This window comes from Heptranchias perlo, chromosome 20 (genome assembly GCF_035084215.1).
Source record: "Heptranchias perlo isolate sHepPer1 chromosome 20, sHepPer1.hap1, whole genome shotgun sequence".
Classification (NCBI taxonomy): domain Eukaryota; kingdom Metazoa; phylum Chordata; class Chondrichthyes; order Hexanchiformes; family Hexanchidae; genus Heptranchias; species Heptranchias perlo.
Genome location: NC_090344.1, coordinates 51296720 through 51312700, shown reverse-complemented (window position 1 = coordinate 51312700; position 15981 = coordinate 51296720). Strand labels below are relative to the sequence as shown.

Here is a 15981-nt window from a genome sequence, read left to right as displayed (position 1 = left end):
GAATTCCAGAGCTTAGGGCCCAGCCAACGGTGGAGCGATTAAAATCGGGGATGCGCGAGAGGCCAGAATTGGAGGAGCGCAGAGTTCTGGGAGAACAGGGCCACGTCTACAATTATTGGGACTGGGGAATGACACGCAGCAAAGTGGCAAAACAGGAGGAAGAATTTTTGTTTTAAAAAACCCCCCAGAAATGCAACTTACAGCACGATTACTGTCAAACATTTCCAGCATGACGTAAGGTGGGTTTGCAACAATTTCCCTGAGGTTGCCGTAGATTTCGATCTCCTCAAATATCAGTGTTTGGTCCCAGGTTGGGTTTACAGTCCCTTTCATCGTCTCCGTCCTTTTGCTCTGGTACAACAAGGACATTTGGATGTAAGGATCTGAATCAAAAAAAGGAATTCCAATTCAATACATCATCAAAATGTAAGCGAGCTTCGAGGCCCACTGTCCTGTCACACTGCCGTCACAGATTAGGTTCAGAAAAGACACTGTTTCTGCATCAATGCTCTCCCCTCTGATGGCACTGACCTTTGCTTGGGCGCAGTGCCATTGTTGTTAGCTCCTCTCTCTCCAGTACCCCACCTGAGTGGCAATTCTCCACACATCAGCCTGGAGGGTCAGTCGTGGTGGGCTAACTAGCAGTGGGAGATATCACAGTTTCGAGTCAAATCCACCGACCGTACACCAACGCACCACCAGGACAACAATCAGCAGTGGGAAACCCAGCTGATTATATTGTCCCCTCCCGAGCCCAGGAAATAGTGGCCATTTGCAGCCCCCTCTCCTGCTGCAAATGGCAGTTGAGATGAGCTAACTGAGACCACATGAGACAGCGAGCCTGCGATTTTCATGTTCAATGGAGCTCAGACCCACCGGGTGGTATATTTACTCACTGACCACAGGACCCAATTTCACAAACTTCCTGTAACTTATTCTCTTCTCTTCCTGGCCCACACACACTCACCTCTGGAAACCTGCACACGTACTCCCCTTTGCACCCGCGCACTCCCCTGTAAACCCGCACACGCGCTCCCTCGCTAGACCCGCGCTCCCCCGCTAGACCCGCACACGCCCTCCCTCGCGAGACCCGCCCTCCCTCGCTAGACCCGCACACGCCCTCCCTCGCTAGACCCGCGCTCCCCCGCTAGACCCGCACACGCGCTCCCCCGCTAGACCCGCACACGCGCTCCCCCGCTAGACCCGCACACGCGCTCCCCCGCTAGACCCGCACACGCGCTCCCCCGCTAGACCCGCCCTCCCTCGCTAGACCCGCGCTCCCCCGCTAGACCCGCACACGCGCTCCCCCGCTAGACCCGCACACGCGCTCCCCCGCTAGACCCGCACACGCGCTCCCCCGCTAGACCCGCACACGCGCTCCCCCGCTAGACCCGCGCTCCCTCGCTAGACCCGCACACGCCCTCCCTCGCTAGACCCGCGCTCCCTCGCTAGACCCGCGCTCCCCCGCTAGACCCGCACACGCGCTCCCTCGCTAGACCCGCGCTCCCCCGCTAGACCCGCACACGCCCTCCCCCGCTAGACCCGCACACGCCCTCCCTCGCTAGACCCGCGCTCCCCCGCTAGACCCGCACACGCCCTCCCTCGCTAGACCCGCACACGCGCTCCCTCGCTAGACCCGCGCTCCCCCGCTAGACCCGCACACGCCCTCCCTCGCTAGACCCGCACACGCCCTCCCTCGCTAGACCCGCGCTCCCCCGCTAGACCCGCACACGCCCTCCCCCGCTAGACCCGCACACGCCCTCCCCCGCTAGACCCGCACACGCCCTCCCCCGCTAGACCCGCACACGCCCTCCCCCGCTAGACCCGCACACGCCCTCCCTCGCTAGACCCGCACACGCCCTCCCTCGTAAACACGCGCTCCCCCGCTAGACCCGCACACGCGCTCCCCCGCTAGACCCGCACACGCGCTCCCCCGCTAGACCCGCACACGCGCTCCCCCGCTAGACCCGCACACGCGCTCCCCCCGTAAACACGCGCACACGCTCCCCCCGTAAACACGCGCTCCCCCGCTAAACCCGCACACGCCTTCCCTCACTAGACCCGCGCTCCCCCGCTAGACCCGCACACACGCTCCCCCCGTAAACACGCACACGCGCTCCCCCCGTAAACACGCACACGCGCTCCCCCCGTAAACACGCACCGCCCATACGTTCACCTACACACAGGTGCAAAACACAGAAACATAAAGCGAATGTGACATCTCTTGTTAATCTGCTCACCTGCAAAGCTGCTCCTATCGGTGGGAAGTAAGCCTCTTGCCTGATAGATGTAGCCGCGAAACTGGAAAGCGATGGGGGCTGCACGACGGAGGAGAAAGTGACAGCACTGGTCAGGAGAATTGCTCAGCTCTTCCCATCACCGGGAGTCAGACATTTCAATCCTTAAATATTAGTGATATTAAAACAACTACACCAGATCTTGGTACTGCTTTAAATACCAATGTAAGGAATCTTACACCAGATTATAGTCCAACAGTTTTATTTGAAAATCACAAGCTTTCGGAGCTTTCCTCCTTCGTCAGGTGAGTGAGTGATACAACTGCCCTGTAACTGCCCCAATCTCCCTGATCCCACTACCTGGGAAGATTATTCCAAACATTTACCACCGTTTGAACAAATCATTTTTTCCAAAGACGCGTCTAAAATCGAAGCAGGACACTGTCGGCTTTTGTTCGAGTTCTTTCCCCCTTTTGGTTTTGCCTCTCAAGGTTGGAGGAATTTCATCATTGAAAAAGCAAATCTCAGAACTGAAACCGGGTCCCATCACCTCCCCAACTCAGCCCCGTGTCTGGGTTTGGGCACAGCACAACATTGCAATCTCAAGCAAGAGGGAAAAACAGGCATTGGGCCTTGTACATCGGCTGCTTTAAACTTACGGTCCAGGAGACAGGATATAAAGGGTGCAGTCATCCCATAAAGCTCCTGATTCCCAACCACCTTCTCCTCCTTATGCTCAAGCTCGTCCGTCTGCTCTTCACCGTTTTCTCGATACTGAAACAAGACCAGGCACCTTGTCAGACACAGCACTGTCACAGTGAACACTCATAAACCACAACTTCACTGCCCACACAGCCGGTCCTGTATACTGCTCACCAAGTGAAGGAAATTAGTGTTGCAGAATCAGAACACTTTCCCACTTCCTGTGACAGCACCAAACACTCCCAGGGCAGGTACAGCATGGGTTAGATACAGAGTAAAGCTCCCTCTACACTGTCCCATCAAACACTCCCAGGGCAGATACAGCACGGGTTAGATACAGAGTAAAGCTCCCTCTACACTGTCCCATCAAACACTCCCAGGGCAGGTACAGCACGGGTTAGATACAGAGTAAAGCTCCCTCTACACTGTCCCATCAAACACTCCCAGGGCAGATACAGCACGGGTTAGATACAGAGTAAAGCTCCCTCTACACTGTCCCATCAAACACTCCCAGGGCAGATACAGCACGGGTTAGATACAGAGTGAAGCTCCCTCTACACTGTCCCATCAAACACTCCCAGGGCAGGTACAGCACGGGTTAGATACAGAGTGAAGCTCCCTCTACACTGTCCCATCAAACACTCCCAGGGCAGGTACAGCACGGGTTAGATACAGAGTAAAGCTCCCTCTGCACTGTCCCATCAAACACTCCCAGGGCAGGTACAGCACGGGTTAGATACAGAGTGAAGCTCCCTCTACACTGTCCCAATGGATCTCAGCACCAACCTTTAGAACACCCCTAACTGCACTTGTGTGCCATTTATCCATTTCCCAACTGTCCTGTGTCTTCTCAGAGTGAGACAGCCAACATGGTGTCATTTAGGAGCATTTTAGTGCTGTGGGTTCATGACCACTGAGAACTAGACTGAGTGTCCAGACTAACTTTACATAGAATTTACAGCACAGAATCAGGCCATGCAGCCCAACAGTTGCTGCCATCCTTGGATGCCTACGTGTACCAGCCCGCCTTTTCATGATGAAAAGCTTTAAATACATTTTTTTTTAAAATTCTCTCTAAGCTTTTAATGGGTCACCCTCTCGCAGGAAGCCACGTACCAAAGAACCTTCCAGTCTGAAAATGGCCGCTGGGCCCAGTTGCTCCCTGGGGATCATCCTCCTCTTCCAGCGCCTGCGTCGGTAAGCGTCTGCCTTGTTCTGCTTCACATGGAATTTCCAACCAAATAGAGGGGCGTATTCCCAGCCATCGGGATCAAACTCTTCTTTCTGCGGCACATCCAATCCTCAAATTAAAGGACTCCATTTGGACCCGTTCACAGAGTTATTTCAGTACAGCGCTCCGAATTTTAAAAAACCTTCACTACTTGTTTTACCAATTTCATTTCATCAAAACCACTTCGTAACAAATGAGGAACAGGGGCGATAGAGAGATACTATTTCCTCTGGTGGGGGGAATCGAGAACGAGGGGACACAATCTTATAACGAGAGCCAGGCCCTTCAGGAGCGAAATCAGGAAACAACTTTTCACACAAAGGGTAGCTGAAATTTGGAAAACTCGCTTCCCCTCAAAAGGCTGTGGGTGCTGGGGGACAATTGGAGCTTTCAAGAGTGAGACTGACAGAGTTTTGTGAGGTAATTGATACTAGCTCAATTGCTAAATTTAAATCTGAGATAGATAGCTTTTTGGCAACCAAAGGTATTAAGGGATATGGGCCAAAGGCAGGTATATGGAGTTAGATCAAAGATCAGCCATGATTTTATCAAATGGCGGAGCAGGCACGAGGGGCTGAATGGCCTACTCCTGTTCCTGTTCCTATGTAAGGGTATCAAAGGATATGGAGCAAAGGCGGGGAAATGGAGTTACAGTGCAGATCAGCCATAATCTAACTGAATGGTGGAACAGACTCGAGGGGCTGAATGGCCTCCTCCTGTTCTTATGTTCCACTCCGCGTGTGCTGTCATAGCTCCTGGCTCATGTCCTGTCGCTATGATTAAATTCAACGTGTTTCTTGCCCTCTACTAAAGCTATTACAAAAAGAATAAAGAGGCACTGGAGAAGGTGCAAAAAAGATTGACAAGAATGATAGCAGAACTGAGAGGTTATACCCATCTGGGAAGATCAAACAGGCTGGGGCTCTTTTCTCTAGAAAAAAGAAGGCTGAGTGGTGACCTGAAAGAGGTCTTTAAAATTATGACAGGGTTTGATGGGGTAGATGTGGAGAAGATGTTTCCACTTGTGGGGGAGACCAGAACTAGGGGCCATAAATATAAGATAATCACTAATAAACCCAATAGGGAATTCAGGAGAAACTTCTTTACCCAGAGAGTGGTGAGAATGTGGAATTTGCATGGAGTAGTTGAGGTGAATAGCATCGATGCATTTAAGGGGAAGTTAGATAAATACATGAGGGAGTAAGGGATAGAAGGATATGCTGATAGGGTGAGATGGAGTAGGGAGGGAGGAGGCTCGTGTGGAGCATTAACACCAGCATGGAGCAGTTGGGCCGAATGGCCTGTTTCTGTGCTGTCAATTCTATGTAATAGAAAGGAGACGGGATGAGCAAACAAACAAATCAAGACCAGTCGATAAACTCTAAGATTCTGCAAATCCGGTACTCACTCCAGCATCGTATTATGCTGCATTGGGCAGAGAGGAAGGACGATGGAGTGGGGTATATTTCCTGCATTGCTATATGTATTGGTATATACAGCCTCATGATTGAGAAGGGAGGGGGGCTGAAAGGGAGAGTGGTGTGTGGGATACTGAATGAGCAAGAAGGGAGAGATAAATGAAGATTAAAAAAGTCAAGAAAAAGGGAGATAAATCAAGAGAGAGTTGGAGAAGACGAATAGAAAAACAAAGGAACATAAAAACCAAAAGGGAATGAGTGAGAAAAAAGGCAGTCAATTATATACATAGAAATATCGAAAATAGGAGCAAGAGTAGGCCATTCGGCCCTTCGGGCCTGCTCCGCCATTCAAAATGATCATGGCTGATCGTCTAACTCAGTACCCTGTTCCCGATTTTTCCCCATATCCCTTAATCTCTTTAGCATTAAGAAATATATCTATCTCCTTCTTGAATACATCTCATGACTTGGCCTCCACTGCCTTCTGTGGTAGAGAATTCCACAGGTTCACCACCCTCTGAGTGAAGAAATTTCTCCTCAGCTCGGTTCTAAATGGCATTCCCCGTATCCTGAGACTGTGACCCCTGGTTCTGGACTCCCCAGCCATCGGGAACATCCTCCTTGCATCTAGTCTGTCTAGTCCTGTTAGAATTTTATATGTTTCGATGAGATCACCTCTCATTCTTCTAAACTCTAGTGAATATAGGCCTGGTCGACCCAATCTCTCCTCGTACGTCAGCCCTGCCATCCCAGGAATCAGTCTGGTAAACCTTCGTTGCACTCCCTCCATGGCAAGGACATCCTTCCTCAGATAAGGTATAAACTCAGATATAAACTACTACAATTTTTTTTTTTTGTTTAAAGCCCAGGTCAAAATATTGGGGAAAAAAGGGAAAATGTTAAGTTGCAGGTTTCAGGTTTTACTGATAATCCTTCAGAAATGTTTGCAGCAGTTAAGTTTCAAGCTTTTCCAGCAGGACATCCGTTGCAAATGTTGAAACACTTCGAGGGGACCCCCTTGTCCGAACTTCCAAAAAAAAAACAGGGTCTGCTACATGAATGGAAGCAGCACTTTTAAAAATACACAAAAGCAGAAATCCAGAGTCAGTCAATCAAGCAGCGAGAGGGAAACTAGAGACACTGTGCTCAAGGGGTGTAGAATTCCTCGGCCCCAGAGAGACCGAAATCTAATGACCTTGAAAGAAAGAAAGTCTTTGCATTTCTATAGCGTCTTTCACGACCTCAGGACGTCCCAAAGCGCTTTACAGACAATTAAGTACTTTTGAAGTGTGGTCACCGTTGGAATGTGGGAAACGTGGCAGCCAATTTGCGCACAGCAAGGTCCCACAAACAGCAATGAGATAATGAGCAGATAATCATTTTTAATGAGGTTGGTTGAGATATAAATATTGGCCAGGACACCGGGGAGAATATCCCTGTGAATGGTGCCGAGAGATCTTTTACACCCACCTGAGGGGGCAGACGGGGCCTCGGTTCAACGTCTCATCTGAAAGACGTCCCTCCCCCACAATCCAACCTCTGTTCTCTGCCCCCCGCCCCCCCCCCCCCCCGTCTCAGACCCTACTCTGAAAACCTCTGGTCTACAGTGACGAGCGTGGATTTCCAGGATCGAGCCCAATGATACTGCACCTTAACCTGATGAGACCCGTCGGGCTTCCTGATCCGCTTTCGCACCCATCGGCGGCGTCTGTGCGTGTGGTAGGCTTTCTCGCTGGGATTCCAGTTCTTTGGGATCTTGTCTGGTGGGACAAGTTTCCCATACTCCCATCCTTCAGGTGAGCAATGAAGCAGAAAACACGTTAGAAATAAAAACCACCTTTGTCGGAGCCTGGGCGCCAGGGCATGGCTCCTAAAGCAAGCAGGAGAGGCGCGGACAAGGTGAACGTAGACAACGCGGTTAGACGACACCAAGCTTGGATTTCAAAAAAAGCCTGGAGTTTGGGAGGAGGAAGGCTAGACTAAGGATTGTAAAGAACTGAAACGGTTTTGAGACCCTGGGAAAGAATGGGTTAGAGTCGGAGAGAACGCGATGAGTCTTAAAGAACCATTTATATAACGGCTTTCACAATCCCAGGGCTCCCAAAGCCCTTCACAGCCAATGAAGTACTTTTGAAGAGTAGTCACTGTTGTAATGTAGGAAACGCAGCAGCCGACTTGCGCATAGCAAGATCCCACAAACGGCGATGCGATAATGACCAGATAATCAGTTTTAGTGATGTTGGTTTGGGGATAGATTTTGGCCAGGACACTGGGAAGAACTCCCTTGCTCTTCTTCAAAATAGTGACCATGGGATCTTTTACATCCTTCTGAGAGGGCAGGCAGGGCATAGCTTTAACGTCTCATCCGAACGTTGGTATCTCCGACAGTGTAGCACTCCCTCAGTATTGCACTGAAGTGTCAGCCTGACTTATGTATCTCTGCAGTGGGAGTTCAACCCACAACCTTCTGACTGAGAGGCAGGAATGTTACTCACTGAGCTACGGCTGAGACTTAGGACGCAGAGAGGAGGGACAAAGTATAGGATGGTGTATTTCCAACTTTGGAGGAATACGAGAGAGGTCAGAGGAGCACTGACCTTAGCGGCATTGATAAAATAGAGACAAGAAAAGTTGAGATAAAGAGAGAGTGGTTAGAGTCTCCGGGGGCAATTTTAACCTAACCCGCCCGTCGAGAAACTGACGAGATCGGGTGGAACGCTGGTTTTACACAAGAGTGTATTACACAATAGAGGGAACACCACCTGCACGTTCCCCTCCAAATCACACACCATCCCGACTTGGAAATATATCGCCGTTCCTTCATCGTCGCTGGGTCAAAATCCTGGAACTCCCTTCCTAACAGCACTGTGGGAGAACCTTCACCACACGGACTGCAGCGGTTCAAGAAGGCGGCTCACCACCACCTTCTCAAGGGGCAATTAGGGATGGGCAATAAATGCCAGCCTCGCCAGCGACGCCCACATCCCATGAACGAATAAACAAAAGAGTAAAATCAGGCGGGGTGTAAAACCAGCGTTCCACCCGATCCCTGGGTTTCCCGCCCAGTGAGTTAGGTTAATATTATCCCCTGTACATCTCTTACATCTCTGCAGTTGACGAGGTGAACGCAATAGAATGAACATTTTAGTCATGGTGTCCGGGAGCCAAATTCAGCTACAATTCAGAAACATTCAGATGCAATGAATGAAACGTTCAAAAGGGGAGTGATTTTAGCCAGTCCCAAACTCATCTCCATGTGCCGACTCACCATGTTCATCGACTGCTCGATAAATATCCAGGTTCCATTCCTCCTTCCATTCCCAACCAACAGGACATTCAACCTCTTCTATCGATAAATCCTTGTTCCCTTTCTGAAAGGCAGAGAGAAAATATACAGTGCTCCAAGAATGGAATGTTCTTCCTATAAACACACATCAACACTTCTAAAGCCAAAAAATCTAACGATGGGAAGCATGTCGTACGAATCATTAGCACGCTGTCCTTTTACATCCGGGACCTGGGTTGGAATCCAGCCCTGACTCATGAGACGAAAGTCTCTCTTCTCTGCCTTCTGTAGGGACCTTCCTTGTGATGTTTACCTGCTGTCCAGTGCTTTTGGAGGCCAATGTTCAGGCATTCACTGTGGGGGAGTGGTTTAGATTGGGCCTGAGGAGGGCCCAATTACTGGTAAAGTGAGAGAAGTTTGCAACTGCCAGGTGCTTGTAAATTTTCAGCTCGAGGCCAATTTGCAAACTTCCCTCAGCCAGAGAAAGTAACACGCAAATGGCTCCAGCAAAAAATAACTAACTTTTCTTTCTCATTTAGTTTTGACAGTGCGGCATCTGAAGTGTTTTCAGGTGTTTTAAAATAATTTGCACAGATGGTTTTGATAATCTTGCCCACAATTAGATAATTGAGAAACTAATAGCATTCTGTGCCGATTAGTTTTCATCCCAATCAGCCAGGCTTTGACAGATGCTGTCTGTCAGTCATAAAGTTGAACCTACTGCGCCTCAAGTCCTGTATTTGGGACCAGCGGAAACTTTTCAAATGTTTCAGTGTGATTTCTATGGAAACTGCGAGTTGTCAAACACCCACTTCGTCTGTGTACTGTTCCAAAGCTGGGCTCCACTCTCCTCCGGCCAAATGATTTTCATTCTCATAAACGTCATCCATAAATTCAGTGTGTCCAGCATCTGAATCAAACAACAAGCTGTTAAAAGAGAGGGAGAAACAGAAAGAGACCATCAGTGAAATCTCAAACACAGGAAATCAAGGCCCCCATTCATGTCAAATAGGATATTGTACACACGACCACAGCAAGATTGGAATCTGACTCTTCGAATTACAGCATCCGCACATGAGATTCCTTTCTCTGCTAACTTTAAAAACACCTGAATTTATACAGCACCTTTCAAGGCCTCAGGATATCCCGAAGCTTTTTACAGCCAATGAAGTACTTTTTGAAGCACAGTCACTGTTGTAATGTAGGAAACGCGGCAGCTAATTTGCACACAGCAGGATCCCACAAACAGCAATGAGATAATGACCAGTTAATCTGGTTTTTTTTTTAAATGTGATGTTGGTTGAGGGATAAATATCGTCCAGGACACCGGGTCGAACTCCCCTGCGCTTCTTCGAAATAGTGCCAGGGAATCTTTTACGCCCCCGAGGGGGCAAACGGGGCCTTGGTTTAACATCTACATCTGAAAGACAGCACCTCTGACAGTGCAGCACTCCCTCAGTACTGACCCAGGAGCGTCGGCCTGGATTTTGCGCTCAAGCCTTTGGAGTGAGACTTGAACCCACGACCTTGTCACTCAGAGGCGAGAGTGCTACCCACTGAGCCACAGCTGACGTTAAGAGACATTAATCTCCTTATTGTAAACAGGAAACCATTCCTGATAAAATAGCAGAGAAAGGAGTTTCAGACAGGTTCCAATATTTGAATATCATTGGCATGGCTGATTGTTATACTGAAAAATAAAAGCGACAAACAAGAATTTTTGGAAACAGAAAAAGAGACCATTGGGGTCCAACAAACTTTTCAGGAGATCACTTCACCTAAAAGTGGGAGGATAAGTTCATAAAGCTTTAAAAAAAAAACATACGGGATGCGAGCAACATCGAATACACACGGCAATGCTCAACTTATTCAAATCATTGGTTGGGCTGCAGGTGGAATATTGTGTCGAGTTTTGAAAGCCCTACTTTAGGAAGGATGCCAAGGCCATGGAGAGGGTGCAGGTTACATTCAGTGATGGGATACCGAGGGTGAGGGGCTTCACGTATGAGAGAAACTGAAGGTCTATTCATTAGAAAAAAGGTTAAGAGGAAATCAGAGAGAGTTGTTCAAAAATTATGAAGCATTTTAACAAGGTAAATCAGGAAAATATATTTCCGATGGTCAGTGAGTCAGGAACTCGGGGCCATAAATTTAAGATCATCAATGAAAGGAGAGAGAGAGGGGATTAGGAGAATTTTGTTTTAATGCAGAGAGTTGTTAGGGCATAGAATGCCCTATCAGAAATCCAGAATTCATAAGTTTCTAAAAAGGGAAGTGGATAATTACTTGAAAAGGAAAAACTTAGAAGGGAACGGGCAGAGGATTGGGACTAATGAGAGTTGGCACAGGGACGATAGAATAATAAGAGTGGTCTTCTCCGCCTATGATTCCACTTTCCCAAGGTATCCCTCAATCCCTTCTCTCTCGAATTGCCTCTTGGAGTCTCTGTTTGAATGGCTGCCCTCTTCATTTATTCCACAATTCTATTTCCTTTGTGTGTGAAGATCCTCCTGAATTCCATTCTTACCCCTGACTTTCCAGTTTTTAATTTGCAAGGTGTGTGATTTTGCGATTAATTGGCCCGGAGGCCTTCACCCACGCCAAGAAACCCGGGGCTTCTGGATTCTGTTACGTGAACCATATTGTCATTTGAACTCTTCATTATACTGAACAATTGGATCAACTTGGTGAAATCCATTCATATAATGACGAAAACATTGGTTCAGATCACCCTGAAGTCTCCTCTTTGCGATGTTACGGTTTGGATCACCAATAACCAGATGTATTTGAGGATCGAAAGATGAAGACCCAAGTTGCTACTTTCATTTCAGCGGGAAGTGATGTAAAACCAGTTATGGTTAAATCAAGCGAGGTGGTTGCCAGGCCAGTCTCTCCTTTCTCCTGATTTCCCCCCTTTATATAATCTCTTTCAGTTCAGTTTATTTTCCTTTATCCTCCAAGCCCTGTCAGTTCCTCAGCTTTTCAACAGTTTTTTCTCCAACTTTGCTCCCTTTTTGCTTTTATTCTTCTTCACACTCTCTCTGTTCCTCTCTGGCTCATCCTTTTCCAGGGCCTCAAAAATGTGCAACTCACTTACCTTCCATAGCCTTCCCTTTCTCCCACAGCGGACAGACTTTCAATATCCAAACTCAGATCACAAACCACGAGCTCTTGATTTACCTGCTCTCCTTTCAACCACACTGGACAACTAGCCTTGACCTTTATGGTGTCAGCTGTGGCTCAGTCAGTAGAACTTTCGCCTCTGAGGTACAGAATTCGTGGGTTCAAGTCTCACTCCAGAGACTTGAGCACAAAATCTAGGCTGACACTTCAGTGCAGTACTGAGGGAGTGCTGCACTGTTGGAGGTGCCATTTTTCAGATGAGAAATTAAACTGAGGCACAGTCTGCCCACTCACTGGTGTCCTGGCCAAAATTTATTCCTCAATCAACAATACTAAAAACAGATCATTATCACGTTGCTGTTTGTGGGATCTTGCTGTGCGCAAATTGGCTGCCGTGTTTCCTGCATTACAACAGTGACTTCAAAAACGACTTCATTGACTGTAAAGCGCTTTGGGACGTCCTGAGTTGCGAAAGGCGCTGTAGAAATGCAGGTCTTTCTTTCTTTAGCATTTCTCAACTTTAAACAAAAATGAGGCGTGCGTTAATGTCAGTCAAAATGTTTTGGAAAACCCCTCCGATTAACGAGGGCTGAAACAGACTCACCACCGCTCGGGGTCGATGGTCCATTTTCCATCCCACTGCCAGCCTTTCAGAGGATGGAAGTCTTTTTTTGACAGCCGCATTTTCCCCATCGCGTCAGAGAACACTGGGTGCTGCAGCAGCCCGCTGGTGCCCCAATGGCCCATGACCTTTGCCTGATTTTCATACTGCAAATTAAAACAGAAAACCACCACCATTAAACAGACGCACGCAGCACCCGTGACAGCTCAGCTGTAGAAAGTACTGCCCAGTGTAGAACTGAGATGCACAGGACCCCCAGGGGAGGCCCAGGTTCAATTCCCTTTCTGAGCGAAGTTAGACGGTCTCTGCCAGGGCAGCAGCTCAGGTGTCAAGAGTTGGTCACAGTACCTCTGAGCCAGGCCTCCCACTCATGACTACAATCTAACTGGACGAGAAAGGGCTGGCCTCAGTTGTAATGCCGTACCCTGCAAGGATGGGCATGTCTCGATTACTGAATCGAATAAGCTCGCTGGCATTAGATAGAATTATATAATATTGAGCTGTAAGATTATTTGTTTAAAAGTTCCATGTAGTGACACCCCTATTCCCAGCCAGAAAGATGATGATTGGGTAATTGTTCTGTCAATCATGCCTGGAGACAGCACTGTTGTAAGTGACTGGGATTGATTTTGTGCACATTTGTAACTATCCTCCACTCACTGCATTTTGCTGGAGAAATAATCCTGCTTTTATCAGGAATCTCTAGGGAGAGTTTCGGTCACGAGTTCTGTTTAAATAGACTCTGTTTGGCTGCAAGTCTGACCGTCAGTCCCGCCTGAAGACGTATGGTACCCACATTTGTCCGAGGTAATGAAACATATAAAACGTACAACACACTGGAGGTCCTGGGACGTTTCATCTCGTCTCACCACCACCTTCTCAAGGGCAATTAGGGATGGGCAATAAATGCCGGCCTCGCCAGCAACGCCCACATCCCATGAACGAATAAAAAAAAAGTCAAGATGTCACATTTGCGACCTCCTGAAGCAGTCCTCAGTATGTGAGTATAATTGGTTATCTATATCTCACAAACACTGCATGCAAGAGGTTGTGTTTTAAGAATATAAGAACATAAGAAATAGGAGCAGGAGTAGGCCATATGGCCACTCGGGCCTGCTCCGCCATTCAATCAGATCATGGCTGATCTTCCCGCCCGATCCCTATATCCCTTGATGCCCCTAGAGTCCAAAAATCTATCGATCTCAGCCTTGAATATACTCAAAGACTCAGCATCCACAGCCCTCTGGGGTAGACAATTCCAAAGATTCTCAACCCTCTGAGTGAAGAAATTCCTCCTCATCTCAGTCTTAAATGGCCGACCCCATATCCTGAGACTATGCCCCCTAGTCCTAGACTCTCCAGCCAGGGGAAACAATCTCTCAGCATCTACCCTGTCAAGCCCTCGCAGAATCTTATATGTTTCAATAAGATCACCTCTCATTCTTCTAAACTCCAGAGAGTATAGGCCCATTCTACTCAATCTCTCCTCATAGGACAACCCTCTCATCCCAGGAATCAATCCAGTGAACCTTCATTGCACGGCCTCTAAGCCAAGTATATCCTTCCTTGGATAAGGAGGCCAAAATTGTACACAGTACTCCAGGTGAGGTCTTGCAAATGCCCTGTACAATGTAGTAAGACTTCCTTACTCTTGTACTCCAACCCCCTTGCAATAAAGGCCAATTTGCCTTCATAATTGCTTGCTGCACCTACATACTAACTTTCTGAATTTCTTGTACGAGGACACCCAAGTCTCTCTGAACACCAACATTGAATAGTTTCTCATCATTTAAAAAAAAATTCTGTTTTTCTATTCTTTCTACCAAAGTGAATAACCTCACATTTCCCCACATTATACTCCATCTGCCACCTTCTTGCCCACTCACTTAACCTGTCTATATCCCTTTGCAGACACTTTGTGTCCTCCTCACAGCTTACTTTCCCACCTAGCTTTGTATCATCAGCAAACTTGGATACATTACACTCGGTCCCTTCATCCAATTCATTAATATAGATCGTAAGTAGCTGAGGCCCAAGCACTGATGCTTGTGGCACCCCACTAGTTACAGCCTGCCAACCTGAGAATGACCTGTTTATCCCTACTCTCTGTTTTCTGTTCATTAACCAATCCTCTATCCATGCTAATATATTACCCCCAACCCCATGAAACCTTACCTTGTGTAACAACCTTTTATGTGGCACCTTAATGAATGCCTTTTGAAAATCCAAATATACAACATCCACTGGTTCCCCTTTATCCACCCTGCTAGTTACATCCTCAAAAAACACTAATAAATTTGTCAAACACAATTTCCCTTTCATAAAACCATGTTGACTCTGCCTAATCATATTATGATTTTCTAAGTGCCCTGTTACCACTTCCTTAATAATGGATTCCAGCATTTTCTCGACAACCGATGTCAGGCTAACTGGCCTGTGGTTCCCTGTTTTCTCTCTCCCTCCCTTCTTGTTACATTTACTACCTTCCAGTCCACTGGGACCTTTCTAGAATCTCGGGAATTTTGGATGATCATAACCAATGCATCCACTATCTCTGCAGCCACCTCTTTTAGAACCCTCGGATGTCAGCCATCAGGTCCGAGGGCTTTTGTCGGCTTTTAGTCCCATTAGTTTGTCCAGCGCTTTTCCTCTAGTGATATTAATTGTTTTAAGTTCCTCACTCTCATTTACCCCTTGGTTCCCCACTACTTCTGGTCTGCTTTTTGTGTCTTCTACTGTGAAGACAGATACAAAATATTTGTTTAACCCATCTGCTATTTCCTGATTCCCCATTATAATTTCTCCTGTCTCAGCCTCGAAGGGACCAACATTTACTTTTGCTACTCTCTTCCTTTTTATATACTTGTATGATCTCGTTGACTTGATGTAATAAAGACTGTTAACCAGACGTTTCCCTACTACGAGAACTTGTATTAGATGTAAAGGATGTATGACAATATCCTACATGAACCCAACATACATGACTGCCCAGTTTGCAGATACTCACTCTGCAGACTCATGCGTGACGAATGGCTGTGAGGTGAGATATCAGAGGGCTGTCTATGATGGTGGAACCGTACACCAGTCCTCCAGGAGAGGGCAAAGGGGAACAATGGAAGAAGCAGCGCACTAATGACTGGGAAGCTCAGCTGGTCCCAGCACTGGTCTGGGGGAAGAGAGACTCTGGGCTCGAATCCCTGGAGGGTGCACACAGTCGTTCCGAAGCGGATGAAAGAAGAACCATCTTTCAGGACGTGGAGGGAGAGCAGAAGGCTGCGGAGACTGGGCACACTGCTTTGCCATTCGGTCACACAGTACACCCTTGGAGATCAGCGTTGCCACCTGACACCATGTGGTGACGA

The 15981-nt window shown here is 47.8% G+C and overlaps 1 protein-coding gene across 1 annotated transcript in view; it reads right to left on the bottom strand.

Annotated features, from left to right (window-relative positions):
• Positions 1-15981, bottom strand: part of LOC137336047 (myoferlin-like) — a 129065-nt gene that overhangs the window by 62623 nt on the left and 50461 nt on the right. The window contains exons 25-32 of the mRNA XM_068001549.1: positions 12602-12765; positions 9687-9801; positions 8857-8959; positions 7239-7378; positions 4056-4223; positions 2897-3011; positions 2241-2318; positions 19-383 (exon numbers count right to left, since the gene is read on the bottom strand). Of these exons, the coding sequence (XP_067857650.1) occupies positions 19-383; positions 2241-2318; positions 2897-3011; positions 4056-4223; positions 7239-7378; positions 8857-8959; positions 9687-9801; positions 12602-12765 (1248 nt within the window). The remainder of the gene's footprint in view (positions 1-18; positions 384-2240; positions 2319-2896; positions 3012-4055; positions 4224-7238; positions 7379-8856; positions 8960-9686; positions 9802-12601; positions 12766-15981) is intronic.